The 15,306-nt window shown below is 44.3% G+C and overlaps 1 protein-coding gene and 1 pseudogene across 3 annotated transcripts in view; both read right to left on the bottom strand.

Moving 5' to 3' along the window:
• The window catches only part of LOC133771753 (OX-2 membrane glycoprotein), a 37,440-nt gene extending 24,640 nt beyond the window's left edge, over window positions 1-12,800 (bottom strand). For 2 of the 3 annotated variants that reach the window (XM_062208032.1, XM_062208040.1), the window contains exon 1: window positions 12,676-12,787. In XM_062208032.1, the coding sequence (XP_062064016.1) occupies window positions 12,676-12,696 (21 nt within the window). In that variant the 5' untranslated portion in view covers window positions 12,697-12,787. Of the gene's footprint in view, window positions 1-12,675 lie in introns of all 3 variants that reach the window. The other variant, XM_062208050.1, reaches the window with a different exon arrangement.
• Window positions 1,721-3,501, bottom strand: LOC133771748 (mothers against decapentaplegic homolog 5-like; annotated as a pseudogene).
• Window positions 12,801-15,306: the final 2,506 nt, after the last annotated feature.

The following is a 15,306-nucleotide window of genomic DNA, read 5'->3' as shown; positions in this document are numbered from 1 at the left end:
TGGCTCTCCAATGTGGCTGCCACTGCTCTGGGAGGCAGAGGGCGCATGTCTTGTGATACCTATGCTAAGGCTCAGGTCACTTGTCACAAAGAGGTCCTGTCACCCAGCAAAAATGGTGAGCTGGGATATAAACTTATCATCTGAAAAAACCCACACTACCCACGGGCTGCACTTGGAAAAACAATAAATAATGGCAGAGGAGACAAAAGAAATCTCCATACACTTTCAAAAGGCACCAGAAAACAAAACTTCTTGTGTTGGATAAATTAGGTCATCTTTTTCCCCAAAATAATGTCTTCATTCTCTTGTCACGCTAACTCCATTTAACTGCTCCCTAGAAAAAGCAGTTAAAAGCTTTTGTTTAACATTTTAGAGTTTTCATGTATTTCCTCTTTGAAGATTGTACTTTGGGAGTCTAGCATCCAACAGGTACTAAAATAAAATGGAAGCCAACATAGCACTGATGGTGAGAGAACCATCTACACTGTTATGTGAATATTCAAAAAATCAGCTATGCCAATACTCACTGCTGCTTCATGTGAACACCTGACCAGAAGCCTCATCTTTGAAGTCTATCCTGAATGTCTCCCATGGCTACTAGAGCTCAAAGGACCCCACGTGAGCTGACTGACAGAAGAGCGATGGCATTAAGTGTGTGATTTTTCCAACATTAATAACATCCATAAAATCACAGAGAATTAAAAAGGCACCTGAAGTTGGAGCTACAGAATAACAGTCTTATAACCCAGGTTGAAAATAAAAAAAATAAATTAAAAAACCAAGAAAAAGCCTAACTTCTTATAACTGTAGTCTAAAAGTTGCAGTGTTTATTAATACAAAAGGGGTAATCCACAGAAGTAAGGCTAAGCAAATAAGGCCAAATCACTTGAGTGTGTTTTACCAAAGGTTACAGTAAGAATTGCCACCCATCAAAGTGCAAAACAAAAGACTAATGCATGTAAAAATTAGAGTTCTTGCAACATTGACCAAAAGCAGCAAACACAGCTGAACGAGGCCACGCACGCACTGTCACTGTTTATCAAGTAGTACTTACGACAGATTATGAGTAAATGACATATACAGGAGGTCAGTTATTTGCAATATTATTTTTAAAAGGAAGTGTTTTACAGAAGGTATATAGCATCAAGTTACATTACACTGAAAAACATTTAGCTATATTAAAGGCAGATTTTATGATGTCATCTAGAAAATTATCACTCTGCTTTTACTGAGCACTGCCTGTTGAGAAGTGCAGTGTTCCCTCAAATCAAACATTGTGTTCTTATAGTCCTTCTTAAAAAGCCCCTATCTTTTGCTTTTGCAAAACAATGAGCTGGTGGGACAAAAATGATGATGAGAGCAATTTCTGGAAAATCAACAGTGGGAGGCAAAACTTATTTTTCATTATGCCCTATTTTAATGTTTCACCATGTGACTCTTTTTATAAATTTAACAAACAAAAAATTGTTGGGACAATAAAGCAAAAGCATGTTCCAGTTTAGCACCAATGCAAACTTCTGAGCTGGGATATAATACTCTGCAACTTTCACAACACTTTAAGAGTTAATTACGGGAACATGAATACAAACAAATGTAGATCCATCACAAAATACAAATGTATTGGTCACAATTATGTAGAAAAGAATAAGCGGTAGTATGTTTTCCATGGAAGCTCACAGTATTTGTACTGAAAGTTTCTCTAAAATTAAAACAAGTCCACTACTAATGTAATTGAAAAGAATACTTCTGCACTATGGCATAGAAGATACAGGGTTCAGAGGGGAGCCCATCTGAGTAAGGACTTTACCCAGCCACGGAAGAGGCCCACGTAGGTGGATCTCAGTCCAACACGGGGCACTGGTGACATCGTGCCGGTGATATGCTGCTCCCCAGCCCTTGACAAACCTCACTTGAATGGTGCACATTTTGATGATCTCGTACCCTGCCTCAAACCCAGGACTGACAGATGGGCCAGAAGCTGAGCAAACTCTTGATTGTTAAAAACGTTGAGACTGGCCGGCGCCGCGGCTCACTAGGCTAATCCTCCGCCTTGCGGCGCCGACACACCGGGTTCTAGTCCCGGTCGGGGCACCGATCCTATCCCGGTTGCCCCTCTTCCAGGCCAGCTCTCTGCTATGGCCCAGGAGTGCAGTGGAGGATGGCCCAGGTTCTTGGGCCCTGCACCCCATGGGAGACCAGGAGAAGTACCTGGCTCCTGCCATCGGATCAGCGTGGTGCGCCCGCCACAGCGCGCCTACCGCGGCGGCCATTGGAGGGTGAACCAACGGCAAAGGAAGACCTTTCTCTCTGTCTCTCTCTCACTGTCCACTCTGCATGTCAAAAATTAAAAAACAAACAAACAAAGAAAAAAAAAAAAAAGTTGAGGCTGTAGCTGCTAGGAATCTAGTGGTGGGCTGAAAGCCGTGATCCAAGTGGCAGCTCCTACTCTGTACAGATAGGCTGCTGTCACGGAGACATTCCGCATACCCCTCCTGCCAACACAGCACGTGTTGCTTTTCCAACGTGTCGCCTAGCATTTTCAATTGTCGAATTACGATTCACGTTTGACAACAACCCCAAGCAGAATCTACTTTTGTCATTGGAAGGGTCTGTGAATCCACCTACTAACACACCAGCAGAAGATGCATGGAAAGCTTCCCCAACACGATTGTTTAACTCATAGTAGTCAACTGAACACCAATGTTTGTGCTCCTCATAGGCATCTGTAGGATATACTGGGCACAAGCTGAGGAATCATCATATCATTGCTTGTATCCGTCGGCTGTGAATTATCTTGACCCATCTGATTATCAGGGGGCATATGAGCAGGAGGAGGTTTATCAGCTGGGAGCTGAAAGGGACTTCCTGGTCCAGAACTCGAGGGGGAACTGGGATACATGCTACTAGCAGGGGAAGGGGATTGGGGCTGTTTGGCGATAAGGGGGAGGGAGTGTTGCTGGGCTGGTGGAAAGAGTGCGGAAACGTGGAACTCTGCGGCATGAGTGCTTCGTTATGGCTCAAGTTCCGAAACTGAACCAGAAGGCTGTGTTGTGGACTGAATTCACTACGAGGATGCACTAATACTGGAGGTAAGACTGGACTGTCCACTCTTTTATAGTGGTATGGGTTGATACCGACGTCTTTTTGCTTGGATACAAAAGGAAATTCACAAATATCCAATGGCTTTAGCCCATGATGACTCTGCAAATCAAGCCAGCGCCAAACATGGCAATATATAACGTGAGGTCAGTCTTTTCTGTGAGAAACTTGCAGGCGTCCATCCAAAGATCTGGGAATAGTGACACATTTGCTCAGCTGTCCTGGGCTGCTCAAGGCTTTCTCCAGTTCCTCCACGGCACCCTTTTTCTTGTTTAGCTTTTTCACCAAAACACCAACTGCCTTTTCTACTCATATCTCCTCCTCATCACCTTGTTTCCAGCCTCCAAACAATCCCTTTACTGCTGGACTAGTAACAGAAAACAAGCTGGCCATTGACGTCATTGATACAAATCTTCAGAGACCTTCCTGTAATTGAAGTCAGTGGCTACTCAAGAACAGGTCGCGTGTGAAAGTCATATACAGGTCCTAAGCCAAAGTTCCCCTTAAGCAGGGAAGAGTGACATTTCTCTCCACAAATGCCATATGTTCCTTTCATTGATTCAAGTCTCACGAGCCAGCTGGGGGCGCCCGCCTGGCGCCGCGGCTGCACTTCCCCTTGCTGCAACTGTATTAGCAGTCTGGTTGTGGGATGTGCATACGCTGCCCGCTTGCCCAGGACCCAGATGAGCACATAAACCTATTAAGGAAGCACTATCATTATCACCAATTTCAAAAAGAAGACCATGATCCCCAAAGAAGGTGAAGAACTTGCCCAAAATCACACAGCTGGGAAGCAGCAGAGCCAGGATTTAAACCCAGACATTCTGGCTCCAGAACTCATATCTGTAACCATAAACTATTACTTGCTTTACATAAAAATGACTTGGTTTTACAATATTGACACATAAATATCAAATTATGTTGTTACTGTCAGTGACCAAAGTACCACGTTGAGGGATTACCACTCACTCACTCACACAGCGACCCCTGCTGCAACTGACCCCAGAAACAAAAGGCACAATGCAGATTTGAAGTTCCTATCCAAAGAAGCATTTAGCCAGGTTTCTACAGAAGCAGGCAATCTCTGAGAGCTGCAGAATAACTACCCAGAAGCTCTACTGGTAAATACCTCCCAACCCTGTCTCTCCAGTGTGCGAGGCGCCTGTCTCCCACCACCAGCCCCTCCACACCTGCTATCCATCCATGTCACCATGCTCACCTCTTCACACACCAATCTCCACGTCACCATCCCCCTTCCAATACCCTGCAATCACCAAACTCTTTTCTGCTTTATGTCACGCATTAAGGTTTTTCTTTCAAGTAAAATGCTCTCAGTTGAATGAATGAATTTATGAATAATGCCAAATTCATCATTATGTTTACCAAAACAACTTCTCTCCTGAATTTCCAACTCCTAGCACTGAAGTCACCCCGCACAGTGTCCCCTATCGTGGACACACTCATGGAATGCATCACAATATCCAGCCAGGGTGTCCCAGTGAAGTCTCTCTTGGCTCTCCACCATTACTACCCACGTCTCAGTTCATCACGGTGGGAGGTTTATGCAATGGTCTTTTCTTTTCTGAATGTCTGACAATATTCTCCTCATTTATGCTATTGTTCATCCTGTTTATCGAGTTGACCGCATGCTAGGCACTTTGGAGCCAAGACTGGATGAGGCAGACACAGTCTCTGCCCTAGACTTGTTTAGTGTCCAGTTGATTTATTTATATGCCATTTCACAGATTAATTTTTCTTAAATTCCTCTTTGACACCCACCTCAAAATCTTCCACTGTCCCTTGCTGTCTAGAGAAAATCATTCAAAGTTCCTAGCTTAAAACAACTTACCCTCTATAGCTGTGGAACCTGTGCATTCCACCAATTATAGGTTGAAAATATTTGGGGGAACATTACATCTGTGCTAAATATGTGCAGATTTGTTTTCTTTACAGTACAATAACTATTTACATATCATTTGCAATACATTAGATATTAAAATAATCTAGAGATTATTTAAGTGTACAGGAGGCTATAAGTAGGTTGTATTGTAAATGCTAAGCCATTTTACAGAAGGAACTTGAGATTTTGGTCCTTGAATCAACCCCAGTACCCCTGGCTCCATTTGCCCGAACCTCTGCCCCAACCTGCCTGACACGCCACACTCTCCTCGGCCCACCCTCCATACCTCTTCCCTGTGTGTCTCCCCGTTTGCGAATGCCAAATTCTGAGGGGCAATTGCATGGCTTTCCTGGAAATTCACCTTCCATTGCTTTCCTAGATTTGCCTCTCCATGCCAGCTTGCCTTGTTTATTCCTAAATGCACGCTTCCTGCCTTGATGGTTTTGCTTGAACTTCCCCATACCAGAAATGCCTTCCTCCTGACCTGTAGCAGCCTAGCTAGCCACCTCTGCGTACAGTGATCTCCCCCTCTGCGTCACTTTCCCCTTAGGCTCTCAGCACTGCTGTTGTTCCCAGCAGAGTCTAGCCTCTTCCCCCAGTGCCTAAGGGGTCCACCACGTCTCAAATGTCCAAATCTTGTAGGGACACATCCCTCTGCTTCCTGGTTTGAGAAGAGATGACCCTTGCCTAAGTGCAGCCCACCGTACATCCCATACCCTGAGACACTGTCCCTAACACGGTTACCACCTGCCTAGGCCTCTCCACACATTGTCAGTCTTTTCAATCTTTCTCTTCCAGGGGAACTCTAATCCTAAAACATTACCTGACCATATGAAACAATTAAGTTTTTCACACTTTTGAAATCACTAATTCAACCACTGTGAAATTCCTGTTACACTGGCTGCCTTCTTGGCTGGAAATTGTCTTTAACTTGCTACTATATAGTTTTTTTAAACAGCATTTAGCAGTATCACCACACTCTTCCATAAAGTAATTGTCTCTTTGTGCTTGTCTCATTGCTCCACAGCAACCTCAGTATCCACCAATACTTGCTGGTTTAGCAGGACATCCTGACAATTTTTTCCTTGCTCCAATCTAGTTCTATGGTTTGAATAGAGTTTGGATGTTGAATGCCCCCAAAGGTGCATATATTAAAGGTCTGCCCCTAAACCCAAAGAACACTTTAACCTCAAAGTCATAAATTAATGGTACTAACAGGCTAAGAACTTGATCTGATTACAGTATTTAGGAAGTCGCTGGGGTGTGCCCTTGGGAAGGAGCTCTCCTGAGACAGCTGTTATAAAAGCCCATTTGGGGACCAGCTTCTCTGCTCCCTGGCTTGCCACATGACTCTTCCTCTGCATTTGCCCTGCCATTGCCATCCCCCATTCTCACCACAGCCCAACTACCCGGGGCTGCCCTCTCTGGGACCTGAGCCTCCGTAAGTCTGAGCTAAGAAACCTTTTCTTTTTACAAAGTTAGTTGCCTCAGACACATTCTTTATAGTGAGGAAAGGCTTATCAGCACAAATTCTGCTGCCATGAGTGGTTCCAGAGGAACAGAATTTGGAAGGTGGGTTTAATAAATTGGTTTGGGAGTGTCTAGAATTGGTTCACTAATCTTGTTAGATATTAAAATGCTGGGGATTCTACCCCCCGTTTTTTTTTTTTTTTTTCATTTTGTTGAAAAGGAAGAAAGACCTCTTCTGTCCACTGTTTCACTCCCAAATACCCACTACTGTGCGCACTTGGGCTACCCAGAATCAGGGAATGACATTCAGGTCTCCCACATGGGTGGCAGGGACTTAAGTACTTACATGAGTCATCATCTTCTGTCTCCTAGGGAGACATTAGCAGGAAGCTGGAATTAGAAGCAGAGCTGGGAGTCAAACCTGGGCACTCCAATGTGGGATGCCAGTATCCTAAGTGGCATCTTAACCTCCATTCCAAGCACTCATCTCAGGGATTCTACTTCTAGTAGTAGAAAAAGCACCAAGAGTTCATGGCCACAACTGTTTTTAAAGTTATGAAATATGAATGCATTTTATATTCCTAAGAGATTAAAGGAAGTAAAAGAGAGCCAGGCGTTAATTGGCAGAACAACGAGAGAAAGGCCTTAAGAGCATCTCTAAATTTTTGAGAAGGCTCGTCCCATCACAGGAGGAGAGGCCTCAAAGGGCAGAATTGCTTCATGGATCGCCAGGGCATTTTCTTCAAGCTTGCCCAAGACTGCCAAAGGATTCATTTCTCTGCAACCAGCTGGTGAAACACTACATGGCTGCAGCCATAGCCCAACAGATCCAGGTATGGCTCATGTTGCCACAAGCTCCTAGCATTGTCCACAAGATGCTGGTTTTGCAGACATGCAGAATGAATGAGCTAAGGGTTCATAATGGCTTACACTGAAATTGCCCAGGCAGGGCCGGTGCTGTGGCTCAGCAGGTTAACACCCTGGCCTGAAGCACCAGCATCAAATATGGGCACTGATTCTAGTCTAGGCTGCTCCACTTCCAATCCAGCTCTCTGCTGTGGCTTGGGAAGGCAGTAGAAGATGGCCCAAGTCCTTGGGTCCCTGCACCCGCATGGGAGACCCGGAAGAAGCTCCTGGCTCCTGGCTTCGGATTGGCGCAGCTCCAGCCATTGCGGCCATCTGAGGAGTGAACCAGCGGATGGAAGACCTCTCTCTCTCTGTCTCTACCTCTCTTTGTAACTCTGTCTTTCAAATAAATAAAACAAATCTTAAAAAAAAAGAAAGAAAGAAATTGCATAGGCAAGCCTGGAGGCTAGAAAGAATTACAGGGTTGGTACCATTGCATGCACCTCCAATAGGGCAATGCCAAGTGAGAGTGGGAGTCAAGTCACACATCACAGAGACCCAGAGGAAGCAACAATGTGAAACACTCACTCGGGAAAGCTACAAGCAGTGTACCACGCAAGCCTTGGAAAGCCATGGACATCAGCATGCAGAAAGAGCATTCATGTGGAGTATGATGAACAAAGCCATAGGGCAGGGCACCTCAAGCCCCTGGAATTTCATCTACCCCAGTGTGCCCAGGATACTGGACATGGAGCTCTGTTGCTGGTCATGCTCTATTGGGTTTTGTTCTTGCTTTGGGTGGATTCATCCTCCTTTTTATTTCCTCTCTCTTCCCTTTGGAATGGAAATGCATATGCTCTTCCCATCCCACCACTGTGTCTTGAAAGCATGTAACTTGACTTTTCCATGTCCACAGTTAAAAGAGTTTGCCATGAATCTCAAACAAGACTTTGGACTTCTGGTCCAGCACTCGCTGATTTGGGGAGGGAACCAGCCAATGGAAGAGCTCTCTCCGTTTGTATCAAATTCTGCCTGTTTCTGATACTTGAATAAATGTTAGACTTGAGTTAATACGTTGGGGATCTTGGGGATGGGATGAATGCATTTTCATTGTGAGGTGGACACGGGCAGGGGCAGAATACTACCATTTGGATATTATGTGGATGCTGATTGTCCCCCAAAGGAGTATGTCTTAGGGGCTTGACTCCCAAATTCATACAGGATATTAAACCCCAAAGTCATAATTTAATGGAATTAAGAGGTAGAGACTCAATCCAATTATGTTGTTTAGGAGGTGGGACCTAATGGGAAATTCTTAGGTTGTTGGGGACATGGTCTCTGAAGGTAGTTCTCTCAGAAAGGTCATTACAAAAGTCTGAGTTTAGGACCAACATCTCTTCCAATGTGATTCTCTGCACTTGCTCATCAACCATTGCCTTCATTACTCTTATTAGAGAACAACCAATGGGGCTACCCAATTTTGAACCTCCAAACACTGCGAGCTAAATAAACCTTTCTCTTTATAAAGCTGAATACCTCAAAAATTATCTTTATAGTAGTGAAAAGCTGACTAATACTTAGTATGGGCCCTCCATTCAGAACTTACATATTCTTTTTTTTCAATTATTTTTTAACAGATTCGATATGATTTGTAGATATAATTCTAAAAACATAATGATATTCTCTCCTTCCCTCCCCCCCTTCCCCTCTCCCCCTCCTCCATCCTTCCTTCTTCCTTTCTTTCTTTTTGTACTTATTGAGATAACATATTTTAAGCCTTATGTATTCTTATCAGCCCCTGCTTAGTCTCAACCTCTGCTACTATCACTTGAAACATATTTATTAAATACTGGTTCACAGCCACTCAAATGGCCTATGGTCACGATTGTTACTGTGAAAATCTCATCCCACCTCCCCAGTGCTTGCCATTCCTTTTAGAAATAATGACTTAACTTCCGTGACACAGTTCTTTTTCTGACACGGTAAGTTGGATCTTATCATTTGTTCTTTAATTTCTCCCAGTTTTTTTATTGTCTTATGATATCTTTCCTCCTATGGGCTTAGGAGGAAAGGCTAGAGGCAGAGAATCTTTGAGGATCTGAGTCTTTCCTTGCCTATCTGCCACAGGATTTCTCTTTCCTTCTCCTGTCAAGTGGGAGACATCCCAGTTCCAATATCCTCCCTTCATTCCTTCCCACTATGTTGTTGATGTGATTATCCCATGTTCTTCTCTTCCCTTGGGAAAAAACTGTGACTGAGACTTAATGGGGAGAAATGTCACAGAGAAAGGGTCTGACCAGATTAAACCAATAAACATGTCACAAACAATCTCATTATGTAAACTTTGTTTGTTCTTTAGCCAAATAAACTTCTAACCAAGTCTCTTTATGGGTAGGTGTAGAAAATTACCCCTTATCATTGTTGGTAGTCTCCTTTAGTGGTGTAACTCTAAAGAGAGAACTTCAATTGTTTCTGGCCAGGAGCAGCGATTTATAACCATTGAGATTATGAATATTGGATCCAGTCTTGTCTCAGTTCTCCTGGGCCAACTTGTCCCCTGGAGATGGCTGTCATGTGTGAACATCAGAGCTGGCAGAGTCTGGGGTTGAATGTCATGGCAGAGACTGTATGCTCTGAGAGGGCTCCTCCCCAGCACCCACTGCACCTGTCAGAGATGTAGAGTCTCCATCACAGCCTCTGTCAGAGAGTTCCTGGGGGATCTTTCAGAACAGATATCCTGAAAAGGATGACTTCTACCACCCTGTGGCCCATCTCCGGGGCTATTCAATACTTGAGGTACAACAACCTAGAGATAATCCCTAAACCCCAAGGAGTGTCAACACGGTGTCTACACTACTGGGAAGTAAAAGCTATACCACCTGATTGTGCCATTAGAACAAATTAATGTTCATATGTATATTTTATCATTTGATACCCCAGTATACCATGAGCCTGCAGACCCTTCAAGGTGACTTCTCATCTTCATGGGTCTAAGACCAACAACAAAATCATTGCCCTTTAGGAAGTCCAAAATGATATGTGAAAAGACATTCACAGCCTGCACACCTGCTCAGCTTTCTCCCTCCTCCCCATCATTCCCAGGTATCATATTTAAAGGGCTTTCTTGAGTTCTGAAGTGCCTGACTACTTGAGCATTTTCTCAGAATTACTGATACTGCCTCATCCTATTTTATTGAGTAGGAAAGCTGAAAAAAAAAAAAATCAAGCCAACTGTTTCCCCAGGCTCTGCTGCCAGAACTCAACACATTTTGTTTTATTTTCAGCTAAGGCAATTTGTGGAGACGGATATCTGGCACTCTAATTCCATGCCGTTTTACAAAAATGATTATGCCTCTCTCTACCATGGAAACTCAAGGGCCTTGCAGAGGCCATGATGAGGAATGCAAAACAGACTGATTTCTAAAGCAAAAATCTGTGTTTCAGGAAAAGAAAAAAAAAAAAAAAGCAGATACATAGCAAGCTAAGCCTACGGACTGGGAGCCAGCAAAGTTAAGAAACAAAAAACACAGTGATTGAGGCAAAGGGCTTCCGAAGGAAAGCCTTGTCATTAAATACACACACATTTTTACTTCATGCCATGTTTCCTTCTAGTCCACGCAAATAACCGAAAACATTACCAAGCGGAGACAACAGGTTTCTGTTTTGTAGGGAGGAGTCCAGGAGGCTTTGCTGCATGGTAGCAACAGGAGCAGATTCTGGTGGACAGATATGGCAGCCAGACCAAAATATTGCATCTTCAAGAGACTAAAGGAATCACAGGTTCAGCATCCCTCATCTAGAAACCCCAAATACAAAATGCTCTAAAATCTGAAACTTTTTCAGTTTCAGACAGAAGGCCACAAATGGAAAATTCCACACCTGGCCTCATTTAACAGACAAATGCAAACACGCTGAAAATACTGAATGAAACTACCTTCAAACCACGTGTGGCAGATATGTATGAAACATACATGAATTTCATATGTAGACATGGGTCCCATCCCCAAGATATCTCAGTGCGTAGCTATTCCAAAATCTGAAAGGAAAAAAAATCTGAAATCTGAAACACTTCAGATCCCAGGCATTTCCTATAAGGGGTATTCAACCTGGAGTATATGTAAGGCTCCTAGAATCGTGCCGGATACAAATAACTACTCAATAATTTTTTTTGTATGTTATCTCACAGGAGGAGTACTCATGAGAATTAAGCATTTCAACAGTACAGCGCCCAGTATGTAGTAACTGCTGCGGTTGGGTATCTGAAAGCGGTAATCAGGTGACACATGGGAGCACACATCAAGAAAACAAAGCAGTCATCTCAGGACCCTTGCCTAGATCACCGGTGCTGGCTGAGCCCTGTGCCTGGCTGACAACTGCCCATCTGGTATGGTTGGCTTTATGCAAACCTCTTGCTCTGAAAGTTTCTAATCCAAACCTTAGTCCCACTGCAAGCAGCCATATGCATGGGAAAATGAGCCTCTGTACCAGTTCCTTTATTTGTCGACTCAGGTAATAATTCGCGTCCAAAGCACAGCTGTGGACATGAAATGCATCTGACACGCAGAAGGCTGAGGCTCATGGACCCCAGTTCTCCTTTGTTAAGAACCAGAATGAAACAGGCGCTGCTGGCTCCTGCCTCCAAACTACAAGTAGGAAAAACAAAATTCCTGCAGGCATTCCTCGCTTTTAGATTTTTATCTATCTACACCAACGGAGTGCACGGAACCCTTTCCCTCGCTTTTGTCATGCACACAGCCCCTGAATAAACAAGATGTCGTCTCTCTGGAGAGTCCGGATTGCAATCCTGAGAATCTCGTCCAGTGTCGTGCAGCTTTATCGCATCTTTCATGGCTCCCCGAGAGGATGGAGACAGCGGCTGAGAATCAAAGAGGGAAGAAGCCCTCCTGCCCAGGGCCGGGCTGGGATTCGCATCCCCACGGCAGTTCGCCGCCAACACGGAGCCAGCACAGCACTCCCACCCCCTTCTCGGGAGAAACGCTTCCTCGCCTCAGAGCGGGAGCCGGAGACCCAGGCCCCCGACGATTCCTCTGGCTCAGCTCCCTAGGGCGGATAACAAAGGTCCCCCAGGCGAAGCGTCTCCGGAGCCCGCACCTGGTGGCATTCTCTGGCCAGGGAATGGGGATGGAGCACCAGGGCGCCAGGAGTGGCCTGTGCGCCACCCTTCTGGAAGCAAAAGCAGCTTTTCAGCGATTTTCAGGGCGGCATCAAGGTAAACCAAGCGTAGGATCAAGACTAGGGCGAGCCCCAGCTCCTGGCCCGCCGCCGCCCCGGGGCCGCCGGGGAGCTGGACCGCGCCCACCCCGCGCCCTCCTTCCCAGGCCCTGGCCCACCCAGCTCACCAGCCTCTCCATTCTCGGCATCCTCGCTCCAGGCGGCTCGGCGCAACTGCAAAGACGGGGCTAGCTGCTTCGCACCGGGCTGTGCCCCTACAGCGGCCCCGTCCACCCCCGCCACCACCCACACCGCAGAGCTCGCTCTGCGCCTGTCAGTGCGCTCCTGCCGGCCCCCTCTTCCACCGCCTCCGCCCCGCCCCCAAGCGGCTCTTCCCGGAGGGGAGTCCATCCATGCGCAATTAAATGATATTTGTATTCATCCCTGCCTTGTTTCGAAAATATTTTTTCCTTTCGGTGGTGGCAGTTGGGGAAACAAGTGTTTGCGGGAGAAAAAAAATCATTTTTTCCGTTTTCCTGTTAACCTGTACTGACAGAGAAAGGAAATGAGGTGGGAGGTGGGCAAGATGAATGACTTCAAGAATGCTTTTAAAACAAGCGTACATTATTATTTTTTTTAAAATCCAGGATCGAATTGTATATTCAAGCAATAAGTTCCGTGTCCGTTCTCCAGTGATTTCTCCCTTCATGAAGTGATCAGGTTTTTTCTTTGTTGATGAGTTTCCTTCCACTTACATACATGAGGATTCTTTTTAAATAAGTTTCAGAACTCTTGGCTCTTAAAATAAATAAAACTTAAAGGACAAAGAGGTGAATGACATGTTTACCTCTGTTTTACTACCAAGACCTTCTAGTAAGGATGGAACTCTCTCCCTCTCTCTCCTCTTCCCGCTTTATTGACATATCATATGATTAACATCTCTGTATGTGATTAATGTAGAAAACACCAAGCTGTGACCAGGTTGTAGCTGCAGAAGGTTAAGCTCCGCCAGCAACACTAGTATCCCATATGTGAATGCTGGTTCGTGTCCCAGCTGCTCTGCTTATGTGCCTTGGAAAGTAGCAGAAGATAGTTCAGGTACTTGGGTCCATGTGGGAAACCTGGAACAAGGTCCTGGCTTTGGCCTGGTCCTGCCATTGCGTGGCCATCTGGTGACTGAAACATCAGATGTAGGAAATCTCTCTCTCCCTGTAACTACCTTTCAAATAAATAAATCAATCTTTAAAAATCAATCTTTAAAAAAATAAGCCATATGCAACTTGGAGATAATTATACAATAGGCAGGCATTACCACAATCTATGCCTCACACTGGCTATTTTTATTATCGTTAATATAAAATCTGCCTTCTGAGTACAAGTTGTAAATATATAGTATAATTGTTAAGGATAGGGACAGTGCTGTACAGTATATCTATAGGACTGACTTAGCTTGCATAAGTGAAACATAAATAGCATCTTGTGGTATTTGTCCTCCCTAGGCTGTGTAGCTCAGCAAGTTTTGTCAAGCGCATCCTGTACTTTGATGTGTTATACAGATGAACTACAAGTTAATTCTAGGTGACAGCCACAGCTTTTATGTTCACATTTATGTTAGACATGGAAATGAACATGCATGGAAATGAGAGTCCCATGTTTCAGTAGAGAAAGTGAATCATGGGGGTTATGTGAATGATACCCTGGACACAAGCCCCACAGGCAGGGGACATGTTGCACCCCCTGAATTCACTGAGGAGCTGTGTCAGCTTGGGCAAGTGGCTGAATGCTTCAGACAGAGGACAATGGAATAATTATAGTACTAAGTTCACAATATCTTGTGAGGTTGAAACAGTTCCTAGCCTATAGAACACTCTCAGCAATGGTCACCACTATTTGTCAGTTGAGCTGTGTAATTGCTCTATTTTTATCAAGTGATCTATAGTTTCTTCTTTAAATTATTTAGATAACAGATTAAGCATCTTCATGACTCTTGTTATCTTAGTACATTCTCTAAAATTCACTTCCCTACTGGGCGATCTCATCTGTAAGTTAATTAAAGTTGCCCCTTCCATTCTGGCCTCACTTAAACTTCTTTGATAGAGTCCTTTAGTAACTCTGGAAAGAAATGAACTTTCATCTGCTGTACTCCTTCCCTCCCCCAATCCAATCCCTTTCTCAGGTGGTTCTCTGTTCAACAGCATGTGCCAGATTGTGTGAAAAGGAATGTTTACATACACACACACACACGCACACCCTCACATAGAAGAATAGAGGGTACTAATGTTTATATATCAGGAGTCTCATGAAGAGAGGAAAAGTTAAGGATTTAAATAAAGTAATGGCTATTTTTTTCCAGAAAAAAACCAGAAGCATGAAATATACATATTTTAAAGACTAAAAGATTCATGGAATGCCAAACAAGATTCATTAGAGGAAGCCAATTAATAGACATAAAACACAGAAATTAAAAAGATCAAATTAATAAAATCAAGGAAGAACCAGCATTGCGGTCTAGCATATTAGGCCACTGCTTGGGATGCCTGCCTTCCATACTAGGATCCCAGCAACTCTGTTTCTATTCCAGTTTCCTATTAATGTGTCATGAAGTGCAGAAGGATGACCCAAGTACTTGGACCCCTGCACTCACGTGACAGAACAGGATGGTGTTCTTGGCTGCTCACTTCAGCCTGGCCCAGACTTCCTGTTGTAGCCATATGAGAAATGACCACTGGATCTATCCCTCTCTTTCTCTGTCACTCAGCCTTTCAAGTAAGTAGATAAATAAATATTTTAAAAATGTCAAAGTGTGCAAGACATTGGTT

This window comes from Lepus europaeus, chromosome 2 (genome assembly GCF_033115175.1).
Source record: "Lepus europaeus isolate LE1 chromosome 2, mLepTim1.pri, whole genome shotgun sequence".
NCBI classification, from domain to species: Eukaryota; Metazoa; Chordata; class Mammalia; order Lagomorpha; family Leporidae; genus Lepus; species Lepus europaeus.
The sequence above is the reverse complement of the archived record's forward strand: the minus strand, read 5'-3'. Positions and strand labels throughout refer to the sequence as shown.